An 18815-nucleotide genomic window follows, 5' to 3' on the forward strand; every position below is an offset into this window, starting at 1 on the left:
ACCTTGTTAATGGCAAAGGGTGACCCTTTGACAGGGGATTTGACTTGGGGAACAAAACTTTGCAAAGCCCAAGATTTATTCATGTCAGAAGGAAGTAAACAGAAGCAGTTAGCAGTAAGGGCAAAGGTTCCAGTTCACTTCTGCTGCTCATTGGGACTCACCAGACACTGAGGGGGCTACCTGGGCTTAGACTTCCTCTGTACCAAGTGCGTCCTCTGGACTTAGTGCATTCCTCCATACTCAGTGTTTTCTCTGGAGAGAATTCTGTGCACTTAAGAAGCTCATGATGATGAGATAAAAATTGAAATATAGAGTGGACAGCACCAAGCAATGGACAAGTATCCAATGCCTCTAGCCAAAACTTAACTGGTTTTATTGATGGCTTGTAAACCTTGAGTGAGACTTCTTAAAGAAGAGTAGATATACTTAGCTGTGGAGACATGGGATAAATTCATGACTCTTCATGGGGGATTCTCTGACTTATTTGTACTTACACATTTTAGCTTCTATTCTTTAGAGATTCCTTTGATTTTTTTCAAAAATATGGTATGTGTATGTACGTATGTGCATGAATGTGTGTATGCATGAGTATGTGTGCATGTGTATGTGTGTGTGCATGTGTGTATGAGTGTGTATGTGTGTGCATGAGTGTGCAAGAGTATTATGTACATGCATGTGTGTGTGCATGCATGTGTGTATGCATGAGTGTGTGTATGTGTGTATGCATGAGTGTGTGTACGTGTGTATGCATGAGTGTGTGTATGTGTGTATTGCATGAGTATATATGTGTGCATGCACATGTAGAGATCAGAGGTTGATATTGGGCATCTTTCTCTCTTGTTTGCCTCTGCTTTTGAGACAGGGTTTCACACTGAATCTGGGGCTCACTAACTCAAGAAAATTAGCTAGCTAGCAAATTCCAAGGATTCCCCCCACCTCTTCCTTCCCAACACAGATATAAGTCACGGTGCCTGGAACTTTTACCGGGTGCTGGGCTTGAACTCAGGGTCTCAAGCTTGAGTGACAAGCTATTTATAGACCAAGGCATCTCCACAGCCCCAGTTCATTGCCTTTTATTGCACTTTATGTAGGCAGACAGCCACCGTCTTGCTGTGTAAGTGGGTCCAACAGTTCCTTTTTAATCTTAGATCTATATGAGTGATACTAAAATACTGTTTCTTTTCAGCTACCACACAGAAGGCCCAGTTAGGCCCCATTTCACTATTTAGGGGACTATTATTAGTTTTGGTTGTTTTTGGTAGAGATATAAGGGGCTGAACCTAGGGTGTCATGAAATCAATGCATTAGTATTTTTAGCAATAACTATAAAGCCAATGCTATATCATGGGTTCTTTTAATTACCAATCTAATTTGCTGGTTTGTGAGAATTGATATAATTTTTATGTTTCTTTAACAAAGTGATTTCTATGTTATTGTAAACTGTTCATAGATTAGAATATAGCAGATTTCTAAAAATATATTTTTGAATTTCTATTTTTATTAAATGTATTTATTTTGTATGTATGTAGGTCCACCATGTGTGTACATTATCCACATAGGTAGGAAGAAGGTAGTGGAACTGGAGTTATAGGTGGTTGTGAAAAACATATGGGTGCTAGGAACTGAACCTCTGTCCTATGCAAGAGCAAATCCTCTTAACCACTGAGCCATCTCTCGAGCCCCACATAATAGAATAGAATTTTAAAATTGGATAAAGCCTCAGTCTTAGTGTAAATGTCCCCCCAATGCCAGCTCATGCTTTGTTTTGTCTTTATCCTGTTTAAAATATGCTTCCAGATTTCTGCTTTCCCTAAAGGGATGGGGGGGGGGTAATGAGCACTTCTCTTGTGCCATATTCCCATTAGCAGTAATCAGTGGGAGACAAGGATGCCACTTTTGAGTAAGTCATATCTTCTCCAGGTTGCCTGTCACCACTGCTTCCTATTGCCCCACACCAACTGCTTTCTTCATTATCTCACCACCCCAACTAGCATGTGAGTTTAAAGCCATAACTTAGTCTTCCTTTGGTGTTTTATGCTTATAAAAGCTGAAGCCCAGTAACATTTCATGTCCTACCCAATGCTACATAGTCCATTTATGGCCAAACTGGATTTTAGAGTCCTACGTCCTAAATCCCAGTTTAGACCTTTTCTCATCCTACTGTAGGGCCACCCATCTGAAGACTGGCTCGGGTTCCTTATTTTAAGCAGACTCAGACATGTTTTACAACCCGCAGTTCTGCTTATCCATTCATGAGGGAGAAGGGAGAGGGTTGCACATTTGTTTACAGGTGAATAATATACACTTCCTACGAAAAAAATTGAAGGCAAGATTTCTCAGCAGGTTCTGAGAGAGACCTGTGCATAGACCCATAGAACCTTAGAGCTGGGGTTATAGATAAGCTCAGATGGTAAAAGATAGCAGTGTGATACAATGACAGGTTCAAGCGGAGAAAAGAAAAGAAACCAATCTCTGTCATAAAGCCAGTTTCCACTGATTCAAAGGAACAGTGTCATTCATACAGTTTAAACCTTGTTGCTATCCAATGCAATAGGTTGTATTGCAAATAACCATTCCATACCCATAGATGTCAAAGCTTGGCTCAGTTTACCCCGAATCACACAACTAGTAAGCATCAGAGAGGGGACTCAAGAGTGTCTGAGCACAAAGCTACTAATGCTTGCCACATTGCCAGCTCACCAGTGACGCAGAGGTGACGTCACAGCTCCTACAGAAAAGCACCTGCGATAATTCCTCTGCCCATGTTAACACCACCAGCTGGTGTCACCATCGCCACCAATGCTGCACATGGTTCTGATGACAGATTTTTAGGGTGACCTTGCATGTCAATCACCTTTGTGTCCCTCACAAAGTCCAACACTGTACCTGCTATACGGGTCACCAAAATCTCTTGTTCTAGTTTTGTTATTGCTTTCAACTACACCATAAATACTTGCTTTTTCCCCTCCATTGATACCTGATAAACACTGATTTTAACTAGGCAGGTACAAAGAAGCAGGGGAATTACGTGTTCATGGTTTTCTCATCTTAGCAATGCTTCTGCGGCCTCTGGACAGGGTACATGGACTATTTACCATTCACAGACGAGAGACCTGTTGGCGCCTTCAGTCAAACTAAGAACCCAGGAGGCTGAACATGCAGCAAAGTGGAGAAAAGGAGGCTGGAGATAAAGTGGGTCTCAGATAGGCTAGATGCTTTGCCTCCAAAGTGCTGGCAGTCTCGTTAGAAGAACTTGGAATATCTCTTTGCATTTGTAGTGTGTGTGTGGGGGGGGGGGGTTAGGTCATTGTGACCGACCATTTTCCAGTACTCTACCCCATGAATTTCTGTGAAGCTGGGATCTATCAAACTTTAGAAAGATTGAAACCATGGCCAAGGTACGAAAACAAAATGCTTTACTAGAAGTCTGTGGCTCTGGGGATTGGCATCCACAAATAGATAGGAAGCAAAGTTTGGCCTTTTACAGTCCCAAGGCTCTTTCCTAAGCATGGCTCACTGCTGAGCCTGCATGTCAGTCAGTCATGGACCAGATGTAAGCACAAGTAAGTAACAAACTCCAGTCAGTAGTAGAGGCATTCAGAACATGGGAAACCAGATTAAAACCGAGACGACTCCTTCTCATGTGGTTGTCCCTGGTGTATATGGGGAGAGAGAGGCTGGGGTCAGTATTGTGATTGACAGTCCAGGACAACAGGAAAGAGCCAAGTGCTATTAACACCAGCAGCTCTGGCACTCTGACTTTCTCCCTTCCTAGGAACCATTAAAAGCTTCCAAGCACTTGGGTGGCACAATGAGAGCTATTGTTTCAAAGAAGGTAACACTAATGGAGAGGGCTCTAACTGGGGGCAGTGCTGCAGAAGCCTGCAAGTCCCTCGGGCAGGAAAAGTTCTGGGAGAAGAGGAAGAGGCAGCTTCTCAGGCTGCTCAGAAGGGAACTCCCCAGGTGAAAGTGGGCATCAAGGGAGGAGGAGCAGGTCACCCTCAGGCTTCAGGCCTGAATAACTGGAAGGATAAAATGGGTTTTCAACAAAAGCACCCCCCTACAGAAGTAGTTTGTGCACACAAAAAATCAGCCATTTGGGCTGGGGTGTAGTTTAGTTGGTAGGATGCTTTCAAAGCATGCATGAAGCCCTAGGTTTGATCCCCAGCACCGCATGGTAACAGAATGTGATGGCCAGGTGTGGTGGCGGACCCTTTAATCCCAGCACTTGGGAAGTGAAGGCAGGAGGGTTAGAAGTTCAAAATCATCCTTGCTGTATTGAAGACACTGTCTCAAAAAACTTTAATTAAAAAGTTAAGGAGATCAGACCTTACATACCTATAGATTCTAGGGGAAAAGGGAAACTTGGGGTTGGGGGGAGCTTGGTAGACAAAGCTGCCTCAGTGGCATCTGTGGGACACATACCAAGACATATCCATCTACATATAACCAGCTAGGAAAGTGTCCTCACACTCTTGAAGCTGACTGGTCTAGCTTGAGTGTATTCATTGAGTATTGCCACATAGAGAACCCAGGGGCTTTAAAGGGCAAGAGCATCCATGGATATCAGCTCTGAATGAATAAAACAGTGAAGGTCTTAATGAATTACTTTGGAAAGAACAAATTTATTTCTTGTTCATGCTATATGTCTCCTATTTGTTTTGTTTTTTTATTTCTTACAGACTATATATCTATGTGTCAATTGTGCATTAATTTTATTAAATACTATTTTCTCCACATCAAGGTAAATTATGCATCTCACCCAAGACTAAACCTCATTGGGGAAAAAAATGGATATTTTTTTCTGGCCTTATTGAATCTGTACAGTTTTTGTTCTGTTTGAGTGTGATACTAAAATTACTTCTGGAATTCATTGCCAGAAAAATAGGAGTGTTTTAAGAGTTGAAGGGCCTTAATTCATTAACATGGCATAAACAAATTGCAGCAAGGCCACATTTTATTCTCTTAAATCTGAGACTCCTGTCATGAGCCCGCATCACTGGGGATTTCAGTCTGGAGCTGGGAAGGAACAGGGTTGTAATGTGTGAAAACACATTTCTCCAAATCGCACTCACTAAAAGCACCACTCTAGCACGGAGAGCAACCGGGAATGCATAACCATGCTCATTGGTTATGTTTCAAAATTGGCCCTGTGAAAAACATGAAGGAAATGACATTTGCTTGGAACTTTTTTCCCCAGAAAGGATATTTTAAAAGAATGTTTTGTACAACTCATCCGATAAAATTTTTATTGGATCATTTTAATTTTTCTCTCCTCTCTAGCAGAGTGTGGGTTTTATTTTTCTTGTTCTCCAACACAGCCTACCACACAGCCAGCCACAGCTTACCAGTATATTTCCCCAAATACTGCATGTAATTTAGGGTACCCCATTTGCTTCTCTAAGAACCTGAGGCTGACATTTCAAAAAGAACTTATCATCTCTCTTATGTAAGGTATGAAGAAGCATGTGGGATCATAAGCACCATATCAGGTTGTTGTGGTGGGTGCTAGAAATGGGTTACCCCATCACAGACCCCCTCCTTTTATTTTAATGGGATCTCACCGTGTACGCAGGCTGACCTCAAAATCTAACCCCTCCTGTCTCAGCCTCTCCAGCACTACTAGGGTTACACGGGTGCACTACCACATTTAGCTGGAATCAGACATTTCTTGTTCTATTCAAACAACAAAGAAACCAACTTCCTTCAATAATGGCCAAGCAGAATTGATTCTAAAATTTCTCTTCACAGACATATAACGGATCAGTAGGATTCATTGCCAACCCTACATGATGCCTTTGGTCTTCCTGTCCCAGGGGCAGGTCGGTAGCAGGGAGGGTTCTCAGGGCACAGGGCAGTAAGCACTGTCCACAGGCATGCCAGAGCCACTGAGTTCCTTACTCAGTGAAAATTATTTCACTTGGCCTTTTCTTGAGAAGAGGAAGAAGCAGAGACGATGAGCAGGATGCATGGGAAATGGTCTTTAGAAACAGGGTCCTGGAGCCTGTGGACAAACTTTGACCTTTGATGGTTTTGCATAAGGTCAGTGTGGCCAAACCTACCGAGTTGAGGACAGCTAAATGAGGTAACTAAGGACATACAGGAGAGAACTACCAGCTCCTTTGTTGTTTCTGAAACCTGAACTGCTTTTAGAAATAAAGGCTGGAATGTTCCATAGGAACTCAGAGCATGGGACAGAGGGGCATGGCACACACTCGGTGTGGGCTATTTAAAACCAGTCCCTTGGCTTCCCTCTGTGATTCTAAATAGGTGAAATCACATTACCCCCGCGGCAGCCGGTAACTATTTCCATGACACTGCCCAGCATCTGTGCTCAGTGTGGCCGGGTCCACCCAATGAAAACAAAGTAGAGCGCAGTCTAGGCTCTCAGTGTCCAGCTAATGTCCACCTAGTGTCAGGCTGACAGAACACTGGGGTGAATGAGAATGCTTGAGATTTAAGGACTGATCTATTGGACTATCCCAGGAAGAGGCAGGTGCCTTAGCACAAAAAAAAAAAAAAAAGGCATTTTAAGCAAGTCATTTATTTACATGACCAAGAGTCACCATAAGCAGAACTAATCACAAAGACATAGACGTTGTCTCACTCTGTATTAAAAAAAAAAACTGTCGTAAAATTCTTTTCTTTGACATGTTAACACTTTGTATAATCAAACGATAAACCCTTAGGAATTCTTCACTTAATTGGCAATCGCTCAGAGGCGTTAGCCAGGGGAAGGACATTAACGATCCTTGTTACATAATGTCAAAACACCCAATCAAGTTTATAAATGTAATGAAACAGTTGAACCAGTTTGGGGATTTCCTGTAGACCCCACAATATCTTAAGTAACTTTCAGCATCGTATCTTGATGTAAAAATTTAAAGCTGCAGCACTTATAAAATGCGTAAGACTTTGTCACATGCTGAGCTTGACCTAACCCTGCATGTGATGGGTCTCACCTTTGACTCCAGCAGAGGGGAGGGAAAGGGAGAAAGACCAGAAGCTGAAGGCCAGCCAGACTATGCGGTAAGGTCAAAGTCTGCATGAATTTTGTGAGACCCTTCCTTTAAAAAAAGTTTTATGTACTTGAATTTCTCTTTGATTACAACACTTCAAAATATGTCTTATAGCTTCCATTTTGTAGCTAAGGAAGCTGAGGGGAGGGGACATTCAGTCTGCACAAGACTACGTGACAAAGTTCCAGTGAGTAGTGGGGCAAGATCAGTGGCATGAGATTTGAACACAGGATTCTCCAATATCAAATTCCCACTGTTTGCCTGTGTCTAAATAGCCTCATGAAATGGCAAAACAAGGAAACAAATATAAATCTAGAAAGCAAATAAATTAAAAACTTGGATCTTGATCACACAGTTAAGATACCTCAAATTCAGTATATTGACAGCAGACTGTGTCTGCCTTGGGAGTGTCTATCTGGCAACCCAAGACTGATTCTGTGGGATGGAAAGACCCCTTGACCCTCATGTGATACCCCATTAAGAACTAGACTCCAACTGTCAAACATTACACATCAGAACAAATTATACATATTTCATTACGTCTGTGAAGAGATCTCATTTCCTAGACCAATGCTATTTTTGAATATTTTCAGACATGGACTGAATATGTGGTTCCCTTGTGGCCAACTCAAAACACAGCATGGAGTATTTGCTATATTAATATCATCTTTCCCTTACTGTGAGGGGACTAGTTATAAATTAGATTAGATTAGAAAGCAGTCTCTTGAGAATTGGTATTTTAAGGAATTACCTAGAAAGAACCAATGGTGTGGTTTTTTCCCCCCTTCTTTCTCCCCACATGGTAAATCATACAGAGGAGCAGCCTGCCCCAGATCCCTGAGAAACAACATCTTGAGCGCATATGTTATGCTGGGCTCTGCATTGACAAATCCAAGAACTCCAGCGCAAAATAACCAAAGTTCCCAAGTTAAAAATGAAAGTAAGATCATCAAAATTGGTATTCTTGTTACGACATCCCAACAACTTCATAGACAGCATTACAGGTTATCGAATTTTCCCATGCAAGAATCAACCTGCATTGTGGGTGTGAAGTTACAAACAGCCCCATCTACCTCCCGCTGTACTGATATCCTCACCCTTTGCAGAAACATCGTCACATTCAACACAAATAATATTAAGCTTATTTTACAAGAAGCCTTATCCAAATATATGCCACATTAAAAATAGTCATGATATAAATATTTCTCACAAGAGCTGCAGCGATGGTGTGAATAAAAAACTCCCTTCTGAGATTTCAGTAAAACCAGATCTCACAAAGGATCTGAAAGAAAACAAAACACACACACAAAAACAAACAGACACACACACAAAGAGACACACACAGAGAACAGACCTTATGTTAATCCGATTTGCCACAACATTTGTTATTTCCACACTGTTTTATAAAGTAATATTCTGCTCCTTCCCAGATGAAGCAAGAGAGAGAGACGAGCTGCTCCAGGTACCTCAGAATAAGGTCCAGGGTGGGGGCTAGCTAAGCATGGTCAGGAGCAGCTTATCGAAATCACAAATTTTCAATACAGCAAAATGTTAGTGCTGTCAAATGGCCAAGCATGCGAGAGGAATCCCCCCCCCACTCCATGCCCCTCTCAGAATACATACAAACCCCCAAATCTACCAGCTGGAATTTTTTAAATTGCAAATTAGATATTAAAATGCTTACGGGCCTTACAGTGAGATAACATCAGGAGGGACGGTGCGTGGAATGGATCTTGCATTCTCACATAGAGCGTTATCTTTGGTACAAGTACACACGGCAGGGCATTTTGGCTTCGCTGGTTTCTTCCCCTCAGTCAGCAAAACCACAGAAAAGAGGCATAGGAAATAGGCAATTCTTTTCAGGGGGATGCAGGCATTTCCCATCCTTCTGCTTCTTCCTGATTCCATGCAGTCGAGAAAATATCCCCACACATGAACAGGGCTTCTGGAATTCAGCTGCTGATTGTCTTGCTCTAGGAACAGGTCACATAGGAGTCCACCCTTCTCTGCCTCTGTGTCTGCCTTTTCAAATCAGGGACCTCCAGCTGATTCGTGAGCTGTTCCTCGCTCAGGCAGAGAACTGCTCGGGGGGAAGAGACCTGTGAGGTGCTGTGAGATGGGAGCGAGCCAACTGCTGGAGGAAGAGAGCCGGCTCGCATCACAGCAAACAGTGAGCACAGAGCAGTCTTCGAAGGCAAGCGAAGTGATGTAACAGAAAATAAACAGCTTTCTGCGTTCACCGGGAGGCCCTTTAATTGTTACCAAAAATAGGACGGCATTATGTCTTATTAGTGGGTGGGTGGGCGGGCGGTGGAGCAGTCATCTCGGCATAGGATGCGGGCAATCTTGGGAACCTCTGGGAATTTGCTTGTCGTGCAGCAAACAACCTAGTAAGGAACACTAGCTTGGGGGGGCAGTCTTGGTTGGGAAAACGAAGTTAAATGAAACTCTGTCTGCCGCTAAAGCCATGCTATTCCTTGCAGAGTCCACCTGGGTGATGCCACTGTTGAAAGATAAACCCGAACGCATGGAGACTGTCACTTTCAAAGGAATGCATGTGAATGAATACTTTTCTGGCACTTATCAGCTATTATGAATTATTGTATTTTCATAATCCTCTACCACTATGTACAGCCCACTTCTTCCACGGTGAGGGAGGTGACAGAATTGTAAACCATCTCTGTGTCTAATCTACTCTCCTCCCTTCCTGCTCTCTCCCTTAGGCAGAGTTATTCCAAAAGGCTGGAACGAACTCCCTGCCAGCAGGAGGCAGCCAACTCGGGCTTCCTGGGGCTTTGAAAAAAAAAACCCAGCGGGCTGTGATAAAGGGGGTGGGGAAGGGGGAGAGGATGGCGGAGTAAGCAGGAAACCAGGCTTTGAGATCTCAGGTCATTTGGGACTAGCTGATTTTAGACAGGGGAGCTATCAGGTTTGTAGATTGGGGACCATAGGGTAGATGGTCTTGTCATGGCTGTGAGAATCAAATAAAAACCGCAGGCTCTTGTATTGCCATATATGATAGGAAAGAGGACACTCCCTTGGAAAAGGAAATTTGTTTAATGACAAAATCAAGATGACCTGGCCTTGAGGTGGGGTTGTCCAGTCCAACAGGGTGACGATATCCTTAGGAGGGTAGAAGAGAAGGTCTTTACCATGCCAATGGCAGCCACCTTAAGGTGGCACAGCCACTCTAGTAAGTTAGGCATGGTCCTTCCTCTCCTTGCTTCTTAAATTGAACATATGAAAAGGATTGTCCACCTGCCCGTACCATTATGAAACAAACCCACCCCTCCCCAAGGTCCATTCATTGCCATTCTCTTCCATCTTGTAGCTGACCTTAGGCTAACTCCAGTTACCCCTTTCGTTTGTAGCGTGTGCTGGTCTTGAACTTTCTTTCATTCTGTCCCCAAAGATGTGGGCTTGCAGGTAGGTGCCACCACCCTGGGCTCAATTGCTCCTTTAACTCTACTGGCTTTGTGAGAAGAAGGTGGTAACAGTCCTAATCACTCTCTTATTGAATTGCTGGGATGACGGTGGTGGTGGTGATGATTATGATGATGATTCCAGAGGACTCTATGGAAGTAGAAACTCTGCTTCAAAACCAGGGCCTGCAGTCACCGTGCACATGGGGGACATCAAGCGTGCCTTTGGAGCAACACCAGAATGCATGGTGTAGTCACAGTAACCATATATTCATCTTCAAGCATAACACTCCAGTGTTAAAATAAAGGGGATTGCATTGGTCAAAGAAGTCAGGGCATGGTTCCCTGAAGAAACAATGAATGAGTGAGTTCCAAAGACAGGAGGGAGGAGGGGCAGCGTGTGCAAAGTCTGGGGTGCTCTGAACAGTCGGAGGATGCTTATGCAGTTTCAAGCAGTAATTTTTTCTGGTGTATGTTTCAAAAAGACCATCTCAGAGAAGTCCTGACTTTGAAATGGATTGTACTATTGCTTCATTGTAGGAAAAGAATGCAAGAGACTGTTCTTAGAAACCCAGACCTTTGGGCAAGTCTCAGTTAAACATTACTGTGTCACTTAAAAGTTGGCTGCAAGTTGAATTTTTTTAATTGAATTCTTCTGCAAGTGCATGATGGGAATCTCTCTCTATAATGTGATTACACTGTGAAAATTTTATGCAGACTCATTTTATTCAAACAGCTGCTGTCTTAATTTCCTAATTTCTAATAAACTTTGTAACTACAAAGCAATGACCTCAAAAATTTTCAGGGACCTTGGATTCAATTCCTTGCACATTGATGGGTACATTGAGGTACTGAGCCACCATATAGATGCCTGTTCACAGAGCCACTACCCTGCATGGGGCAAAACAAATGGCAAATATTTGGTTCAAACAATCAATGTAATCAAACAGGGCATTTGCTCCCTCGGATTCACTCTCAAATAAAACCAGCTATCAAGTCCGATAAGCCTTTGGCTTGGGGCTTCTGCCGCCACACAGTCTTTCTGTTTTGGTGTGGTGAAGCCAGGATGAAAACTTTACCCCTGCCATTCGCTTGTAGCAGCTCAGCTCAGTTTAAGCAGAGAAAAGACCACTAGGGGGAGGGGGGCACTAAGGACAATTTACAATGGGCATTTTGAAAAGACAGTAACTTTTTCTTTTTGTATGGCATTTAAAGCCCAGACTTGAATTCCTTATTCAGTTAAAACGCCCACCAAGATCAGGCATAGTTTAAACCATGCCACGCAGGGTGCTGATAGCCTTTCTGGGAATATGCTCCAGAAATGAATCTGAGGAAGGGCTTAGGAAATCTCGAGAGATTTGAGATCAGACTAGAGACCATACTGCTGGTGATGCCTCCCCTCCTACTCTCCCGAGAAGTTCTCCCGAGAAGTTCTAGGAGTAGAACGCCTAGATGTACAAGTGGCAAATCAGTGCTTGATAAGACCGGCAACCTACCTGTGGACAAGGTGGCCTTTGGGAGAGGGGCCCAGGAAAGATGAAAGAAAACAGAGATGGCGTGCGGCCCAGGGGCGCTGGAAGGCCTAGCTGAAATGGGCTCAGAACCCAGTCAGAGATACAGAGGAGCAACTGAGAAGAATCTACGACTGTCTCTGCAACTTGACAGAGGTGCGACCATGGACCTACTTAACTCACAGTTTTCTCCTTGTTGATGGGGACAATCATCGCACGTAGCACATAGTTATTGATAGGACTGAGTAAGATCACATATCTAAATGTTTGGTGTTGGTTTGATACATAAGAAAGATTCTTCATCATCATCATAGAAGCAAGCCATTAACTTTTGATCATGTGACTCCCAGTACTTGGGAAGCAATGTTTTCACATAAATATGAGGTCAGTTGATGTGTATAGTCACCCTAGGAAGCGGACACTTCTCTTAGATGGCAGGTTCTGGTGGTTTTAAGAGTCTAACCACGTGAGGGAACCAAAAGGAACCCACCAGTCTGATGAGAGCAACTACACCTAGAGCTTGAGAAAGAGGAGGCTACACAGAGAGAGGGTGAGTATTCTTCTTAACCAAAGCTCTTGAACATGTGTGAGCTGAAGAGGGTGAGAGGACCCGTTCTGAGATCCCTGTACCAAGGGGTCTCCTCTAGTTAGAGACACCGCTGTGAGTGCTCAGAACAACTGCACTGAGTGGAGGTTGCAGGCTGCTGAAGAGATTGAGGCAAACAGCATCCTCATCCCGGCCAAGGCTGAGGTGCCCCCAGTCACTGGATTCTTTCCTCCAGGAGCAGCTAGGTCAGCCTTGGTGGCCCAAGCCCCGCAGCCGTTGTAGGAACTGGCAAATCACCCCAGCTGAGAGCCAGAGCCAAAGAGAAGGATACCACAAAAGGTTTGGGAGCACGGGTACAGCGTTCCCGGGCCATCCTCGGAATGACTGAAGTGGGTCCCAGGAGTGTGCTGGCCATCTAGAAGAGCTAAGGAAAACAGGGCGGAGAGGAACAGCCTGTGCTGTGGGTATGAGCCCAATTTTCCCCTCAGGCTGGCGTGGCCTAGGAAACCCCACATTAGCTGTGGTAAACAAATCATTAGGAACCTTAAAGAATCAGGCCTGGCCCCACCTCCTTCTGCAAACACTCGGACAAGCAAAGCAGTGTCATTTTGAGCAGCTTTCTCAGCAGATCTGGGGTTTTGAGTTAGACGCAGCAGTTAGCTGGGAAATCAACCTGGTGGGTACAAGTGGACTTTACAAGTACACAATTCTGAATACAAACCACGGACGCCTTTGACTCCATTCAATATGAATACGTATGCGAGCCCGTCCTGCTGAGATGAATTTTGTTTCTTATAAGTGACTTACAACTGGAGAAAAGAAAGAATGGAGTGCAGCGGGAAAGGGGAAGGAAGGAGGGAAGGATATAAACCCTCCCAAACACTGTATCAGAATATGCTAAGGGTCTTTGATCACTCCAGGAGTCTGGAAAGCAGCAGGGGCATGATCCAATAAGCTGCACTTGCTGATGGAAGGCAGAAATTGGACCTGATAAAACATTGTTTCTAAAATTTACTAGCTCTGTGACCTTGAACACATTGCTTAGCTCCTCTGTGCCTCATTTTCCACATCGATAAGGCCAAAATAATACCTTATTAGCATTAAGATAAATTACATTGTGCTTGTGAAGAAGGCATGGTTCTGAGAGAGTTACACAGGAAGTAGGTGTGGTAAGGGTGGCCAGTGAAGGGACAGATCTCTACAGGGATTCAGGAGTAGTACCATTTAGGACTCCTTGGTAGCAAGTGACAGACTCAGTTGTCAGCTCTGCCAACCTAAGCATACAGGAACCTGTTTCCATGGTGATAGGGAGCCTCTAGAATCCCAAGAAAGGGTTGGCCAAACAGGCTTTGAGCTAGAAAAACTTGTGAGAGCTTAGGGACCTTGGTGGCATTCTTGGATGAGTCCTTATCCTCATGTATCCCCTCAAAGGAGAGAGTCTGAAGGCTGAGCTCCTGTCAGGTGCCCATCATCCATTTGCCATGAAAAAGCGAGGATCTTGACTGGCATTGCCATGGAGGTGTGTGACGGGATAGGGATGGCTTCTGAAGGAGAGCTAGGTGCTGCTTCTAGAGGCACAGGAATGGACACTGGGCAGACAAAACCAAGGTGCATGTATCATGGCACCAGGAGATCCTAGCTAATATCTGCCTTTTCTCTGGACTCTCACACCACACCCAACTTCACTGTTTAACAGAAAAATGATTAGGAAACAGATTGGACAAACAACTATGGATAATTTCTCAAGGACAGCTAAACTTTGGTCTTCTAATGATAGAATCAATGGATTTTTACTTTTTCTGGTCCAAGAAAATAAAGCTTTGGCTCAGAGGAGAGTTGAGAAGCTATAAAAATGAAGTCAGATGCTTACATAATGCCATTACATGACAGCTGACATTCTAATACACATTCCATGTCTAACTCACAGCAATTCTTTATGCTGGAGATTATTATTATTCCCATCCCTGTTGTTTCCAGAAAGAACTATATTTATTTGCTCTATAGTCACAGAAAAGGAAACACAGGAGGGAAGAAGCTTGGCCAGGGCCCTGCAGCTAGTGGCATTGGTGCTGGGATCTAACCTGGGACTTCTGACTCTGACGTCCACAGTACTAGCTGCCTCCCTAATGAGCCATGGGGAATGGGATATACTGTATGCTGCTTTAGAGGACAACAGTACCAGCACCTTAAGACATTGCTATGGAACTACATTTCCCAGCATGCAGCTGAACCAGCTATCATCTTAACTCCTTCTTTACCAAAGTTCCTCATTGTCTTGTGTAATATCATTTTTTTTTCAATGACTAAATCCAACCTCTCTTTAGGATGACTGTGAAATTACATGACTGTAGACTAAGAGGCAGTAGATAATGGAATGGGTGAACTTCTAGGTTAAAATAGCTCCTGTATTGTCTACAAGAGGAGGTTGGAGATTCAACACAATGAAGATTTATAAGCTTAGAATATATGCACTGTGAAAATTCAGCATGGGTCTCAAACTGCACTGATCCTTGGAGTTACATGAGGAATTTTTAACGCTTATGGTGCATATGCCACATAGAGGTTATAATTTAGTTGTCGTTATTGTTTTGAGACAGGGTTTCTCTGTGTAGCCCTAGCCGTTCAGGAACTCACTATGTAGAGCAGGCTGGCCTTGAATTCAGAGATCTACTTGCTTTCGCCTCCTGAGTCCTGGGAGGATAGGCGTGTGCCACCATGCCTGGTTATAATTTAGCTGTTTTTTGTTTTAAGTTCCCCTGTGGAAATCTAAGGGATCAAGTAGTAGCATAAAGCAGGAGGCAGTGTGATGCTTAGGGAGGTGTCAGGGTGGTCAAGAGGCAGACAGAACAAGGAGAAGCCTCTTCTGAAGAAAAAGGTGAGGCACAATAAGGCTGTTCCTGGGTGTCTTGTTCTTGGCTGAAGTGGTCAGTAGATGGTTCCTGGAGTGTGAGAGTTTTATAGAACAATGCTTGGTAGCGGATGGAGTCTGGACCATTTGGTTCATGCGTGAATGACACACCCACCTTAGGAAGTCAGCTGCTATCTCTGGGGATTGGCTAGAGAAAGGCAGTCCCTCCAGGTCAGCCTGGTTCCAGATGCCAAAACATCAGAGTCCAGAATAGAGTACAATTTTCTACCTACTCTTCAATACGAAGCTGATCAGGTCATATACAACTAGAGATAAAATGGGAATTTGAAGATCACCCCAGTCGAAGTGATAGTCTTCAAGAAAAAGACAAGAAGAAAGTAAAGTGAGCACTTCATCTAGACTGGGATGGCCAGTATTGCTCATCTCAGTCCAGAGAGAAGAAAGGCACCAAACTTGACTGCTTATTGTTGCTTTTATCTAAATTTATTTAACGATTTTTACCAACAAAGACTCTGGAGTCAGAGGCTGGGGTGAAAACCTACTAGTTCAGAGAGGTTGAGGAGCAACTAACTGAACTTCCTCCTTCACTGGCATCTCAGAAAAAGAGGGTTCTTCTGCCTCTCCAAACCAAAAAAAAAGACCACCACACTCAAAGTCCTTTCCTACTATTTCTTGTGCTTCTCTCTATCCATCTTCTGGACTCCCTCTGACTCTCTCTGACTAGTTTCTGTCGACTAGTTTCTGGCTCCACCTCCTTATCCAAGGTTGATTTTATTTAATTAACAAAATCTCAGGTTTCACAGTGTGACTGAATATTCCCAACAACAGAGACAATCATAATATAACTCCATTTCAATGTTTATTGCAGGGCAATAAAAAAATCTTCTTTAGAGGCCACGCATGCAACTTACTTCTCTGTCCCTTTAAGGTAATGGTCAACAGCCAGGAAAAGTAGACAAAATGGTTTTGTAGAAAAGAGAAGTCGGTTTAGAAGTGGGAGCTTGAACTTTCGTTTACTCTAAAAACATTAAGTCACATTTTGTTTAATTTTACCATTGATCTTTATTTCTGACTTTATACATTTTCTCCTTCCTCTTCAATGCCGAGCAGAAAGTGAATGGTGGCTCTTGCTTAGGTCTTCAAGAGAAGAAGCAACTCCTAGCTCATGCTAGCAGCAGAAATTGAGCCCCCCCCCCCCCGCGCTTTTCCTCTGATTCAGTTCCTTCCCAGAGAAGGAAAAACAGTCGTTTTTGGTCATGATGATGACAGACAGTGTGATGATGATGATGATGATGATGATGATGATAATGATGATAACCTATATCATTGCCTTATATTGTTCCAAACTGTTTATAGTTTTGGACTCATATCCCACTTAGTTATTATAGCACAGTTTGGTTATTGACCTCCATCTTCTAACTCAGGGAACAGAGGTTTCTCAAGCTGTCCAGCTGGCTTTACAATAAAACATTCAGATCTTAGATTCAGAGCTTAATACTCTCTCCATCTCCACAGAACCATCTCCTTGCATCACAGCCGTTTCCTGGAATAAAGATAATCTAGCCTCATTCACAAGGGAGCAAGCAATATCTGTGTGAGTGTAGGGCCTCCATGAGATGGTGAGTGTTCGCTGTCTGTACACTAGTCTATTTGCATAGCCCAGGATTGGGTCGTGGAAATACTGGGTATGGAAAGATTGTCTCTGAAATATAGAAGAGAGCAATGGATCAAGGTGTAACTCTGCCATATGTGAGCTGTGTGACTTGGGTACCACTCTTAGCACTCTGATTTTCAAAGGCAATTGTTGGGCTGAGTAGTCTCTAACAGTGTTCTCCATATAAATTGCTTTTGTCAGTAACCAAATCAAGGACAGTACTGAACAGAGAGTTGCTTGAGTGTTGTACAGCTATGAAAATATTAGTCTATTTGCTTTTTTATTTTTTTCTATAAACCTGAAGCTAGTGAATCTTTGAACATTATTTGTGGATATTCCTGGATGCTAAGGGAACTTTCAAGACAAACTGAATGATTAGCAAGGAGAATGTTATAGAAGGCAATGGGAGCAGAGGACAGGGAGGCATGTGAGGACTTATTTGTTTTGGTTCTAGAATTTCCATTTTGAATTTTTGGGTATCAGTCCAGAGCACTATTGCCTTTCTAGCAAGTCTTTGGAAACATGGGAGGGCAGTTTTGCCATCAATCTAGCTAGAAAATTCCATCTGCATGTGTTGGATGAAGAATGCTGTGACTGAAATTTTGGGTCCTTCATACACAATGAAAAAATTATCCTGTCCCAAATGTACTTACATCTCAGGGCAATAAGGACCAAAAGAAGACTGTGTTGTTGAAAATATAGCAAAAACTTTTGGTATATTTTTCTGAATGTTGATCAATAAATTATTCATTAGCTGGGGAACCTGAATACTGCTCATACAGAATCAAAAGCAAATAGACAGTTCTGGTAAGAACTGTGTAGTGACTGTGTGGCATTGGCCAAGACTTGCCTTTTCTTTAGACCTCACTGTCCCCATCTTTACAGACTAGAAGAAATGCTTTCACTTTGTGTATGTGTACTGCCTTTAACCAGAATGCATAAGTTCAAAACAAAAACAAACAGAACAGGCCATATGGAAATGCCACAGTGAAACCCTTAACATTCACAATTTGTATGCAGTAATAATTATGATAGCCCATACAAGGTGATCCGTGCCTGTGGGAGGCAGAGGCAGGAGGAGCATAAGTTTGAGGCCAGTCTGAGCTACGTAGCAATTTCTAACTAGTCCCGTTACATGAAAAGACTGTCCAGAAAACAACAACAGGTAAACAAAAAGAAGTAAACAGGACTAAGTGATCTCAGGTAATAAATTATGATCTTAACTTTTAGAATTTTCTCAGAATTATGTATGAATATTTGAATTTTATCAGATCTAAGTACTCTGTTCATGAGCTACCCTGGCACAGAAATCTGTTCTACAAAGGAAGGTTGTCTGGAAATAAATAAGGATAATTCTAAACCGTGGGCAGAGTCAAAATAGCTTAGCTAAAATATATTTGGGGGGTGGTGCTATCGAAGAGCCATGGCCCTCAGAGGTCCTGCCAGTGCTGGGACACTGAATTATAAAACAGAAAACAAAGGCTCTCCATCCTCCTAATGCCCGCCAAAGTCACTCTGAAGACAGCTCTCAGCAGCCCAGAAAAAGTGTTAACTGTCCTTTGAATTTTTCCTTTTCTAAAAAAAATGTCATGTTTGTGCTCTGGTTTAAGATTGTGAAATTAAGTGGAAAATCATACAACTAAACTGGGAAAGCTTCAGAGACTTGGACTGCGTGTTGTTGGATGTTAGGCGTTTGTCTTTTGTCTTATCCCTTCCGAAGGCTTCTGTTTCATTTTGTCTCACTTTGTACTCTCACTCTGGAAGAACTAAGTGTGTTCTCTTGCTGCTATGAC

The 18815-nt window shown here is 43.1% G+C and overlaps 1 protein-coding gene across 1 annotated transcript in view; it reads right to left on the reverse strand.

The window, feature by feature from the left end:
• The window catches only part of Lgi1 (leucine rich glioma inactivated 1), a 46516-nt gene extending 37270 nt beyond the window's left edge, over nucleotides 1-9246 (reverse strand). Inside the window, exons 1-2 of the mRNA XM_005063633.4 lie at nucleotides 8713-9246; nucleotides 8230-8301 (exon numbers count right to left, since the gene is read on the reverse strand). Coding sequence (XP_005063690.1) covers nucleotides 8230-8301; nucleotides 8713-8927 — 287 coding nt within the window. The 5' untranslated portion in view covers nucleotides 8928-9246. The remainder of the gene's footprint in view (nucleotides 1-8229; nucleotides 8302-8712) is intronic.
• Between the last annotated feature and the right edge of the window lie 9569 nt (nucleotides 9247-18815).

This window comes from Mesocricetus auratus, unplaced genomic scaffold (assembly GCF_017639785.1).
Source record: "Mesocricetus auratus isolate SY011 unplaced genomic scaffold, BCM_Maur_2.0 Super-Scaffold_4256, whole genome shotgun sequence".
Taxonomy (NCBI): Eukaryota; Metazoa; Chordata; class Mammalia; order Rodentia; family Cricetidae; genus Mesocricetus; species Mesocricetus auratus.